This window comes from Elephantulus edwardii, unplaced genomic scaffold, assembly GCF_000299155.1.
Source record: "Elephantulus edwardii isolate Elephantulus edwardi_28Jun2011 unplaced genomic scaffold, EleEdw1.0 scaffold00013, whole genome shotgun sequence".
NCBI lineage: Eukaryota > Metazoa > Chordata > Mammalia > Macroscelidea > Macroscelididae > Elephantulus > Elephantulus edwardii.
The window spans coordinates 31757867-31760160 of NW_006399763.1; the positions used below are offsets into that span (position 1 = coordinate 31757867).

The following is a 2294-nucleotide window of genomic DNA, read 5'->3' on the forward strand; positions in this document are numbered from 1 at the left end:
ATTTTTTTTTATTTTATTAAATTTTATTAGTTTTAATGAACATTTACAGGGATTTTGGGTTTTCATTCCTTCATTACTGCACCATTTTCTCTACCCTCCTCCCCAGTTTGTTCTTCTTCCCCGCCATCCGAATGTCTGTTTTAATTGTCCAATTGCCACAGTGTTTGTCAAAGTCAGTTCAAGGTTTTGTATTTTTTTTAAAAAGAAAAAAGACAACTGTAGAAAGTAGTTCTAACATGATTTGCTAATATTATAATGTAAATTAATTCAACTTTGTGACTAAAAATGAAGGCTCAATAGGAAATACCACTGGTGGAAATTTGTTATGAAACTGCTAATACTTTTTTGTTTAAAAAAATTTCAAAACATTGCATTTACTGATTCTCTTCCTTAAATTGTATTTTTTTTCCATAACTTTTATTGTTGACACAGAAGTCTTATATTTAAGAAAAACAGATGGTGATGTATTGGGAAGGATGTGAAAATGGTCATCACTTAGTAAGTTTTAAATGAAGACTTACCAAGAAATTATTTTATTTCCCTAATTTTTAGTCATTATTCAGTTATACATAGTACATTCACTAATACATAATATCCACCCAAATAAAAGGGATTTAGAATGAAAGAAGTTCACCAGAGTATAGAGAATTCTAATTGGGTCTTTTTAAAAATTATTTCAAAAGGGATGACTTGAGAACATTACTTTGAATTGTACTCACTGTTTTAAAATATGAAAGAGACTTAAGTTGCATAGCATTTTAATCAGCTTGCAGATAATCTGTTATCTACAATGTTGTATTGGGACTTCAAAATGAGTCTGAAAGTTGAATGTTAAATTTCTGAAACTTTGAGACATTTAATCTGTTTCATTAATTGTCTAAGTTTAGTTAGTTATTAAAAAGATTATAGTATTCAAGGGAGTTCTAGTGGCAAAAAGCTACACTGCAATCCCAAAGATTTGTGATTCTAATCTACCAGATGCTTTGCTGGAGAAGAAGGGGCATTCTCCTCCTGTGCCAGTCAGATCTGATTCAACGGTATACAACAAGGAAAAAAAAGGTTTATAATAGTCATATGGTTATAGTTGATGATAGATAATAGTTTCCATTTCACTCATAATTAAATGTAAGTAGTGTGCCTAAAATGCACAACAAACCCAGAATAACAAGTTCTAACTAATTGAACTTCCATCATTGTCTAGGAAATTTTGAATTTTTCCATTGTTTTAATAATTTATTATGTGTGGTTTTTTGTGGGATTTTTCCCCCCTTTCCACAGGCAAGAACTAGTTGCAGAACTGGACCAGGATGAAAAGGACCAGCAAAATACATCTCGTCTGGTACAGGAACATAAAAAGCTTTTAGATGAAAACAAAAGCCTTTCTACTTACTACCAGCAGTGCAAAAAACAACTAGAAGTCATCAGAAGTCAGCAGCAAAAGCGACAAGGCACTTCATGATGCTCTGGGACCCTTGTATTTTAAAATATGCAAAAAAAGACTGTTATTTTTGTTTGTTTTTTAAAGGAAAGAAACGTGCTTATAATGACAGTTCATGAGTGTTAGCTTTTTTGGCGTGTTCTGCCTCTATTTGCTGCATTTATTTCATCATTTTTTTTCCCTTATTCTTATGGTGGACATGCAACTCATCTGTCTCATTGCATAACATGAGGACATCTGTGACTTGAATAAGCAGCAGTTCTTAACGTCAAACACATGCAGTGAACTCTGGCTGTATATGCATGCACATTGTGTGAAGGCTAGGCTAACAACAACGGGGTGTCAAATTAGCTGCTATATGCAAACATTGTCTTTTTTTCCTTTCCATACTAGAGGTGGAACCTCAAGAATGATTCTGTTCTTGTATCTCATCTCAAAACATTAATAATATTTTTTTCAAAAATATGGTGTATACCAAGTTAAAGACAGGGTATTGTAATACTAGAATAATTGGTGATACATCACAGAAATAAAGAAACTTTAGGTATAGTTAAAAGTGAGGGCCTTGATGCCAGCATTCTTGGATCAGTACTGAACTTAATTCCACCTGTAGAATATTTAAAGGTAAGTGGTGGCTGCTGTAGTTAAAAGCAATTTTGCCTGGTTTCATTCACCAAAAATCAGGTTATTGAACAAAATGGAACTATCCTTTTTGTTAAGGGGGATAAAAATATCTAATTCTCTCATTGATGAATATTAAAACTGTAAAGCTTTTATGTCTCTAATATTAATCTATTAAAAGGCAGATGATCTTACTACAACTTAAATAATCATTCCTTCTGCAATGATTATTGAA

General features: G+C 32.1%; 1 protein-coding gene across 4 annotated transcripts in view; it reads left to right on the top strand.

Annotated features, from left to right (window-relative positions):
* The window catches only part of MAP3K7 (mitogen-activated protein kinase kinase kinase 7), a 115438-nt gene extending 113144 nt beyond the window's left edge, over nucleotides 1–2294 (top strand). For 2 of the 4 annotated variants that reach the window (XM_006881212.1, XM_006881211.1), the window contains one exon: nucleotides 1279–2294. In XM_006881212.1, the coding sequence (XP_006881274.1) occupies nucleotides 1279–1459 (181 nt within the window). In that variant the 3' untranslated portion in view covers nucleotides 1460–2294. The remainder of the gene's footprint in view (nucleotides 1–1278) is intronic. The other 2 variants (XM_006881214.1, XM_006881213.1) reach the window with 2 other exon arrangements.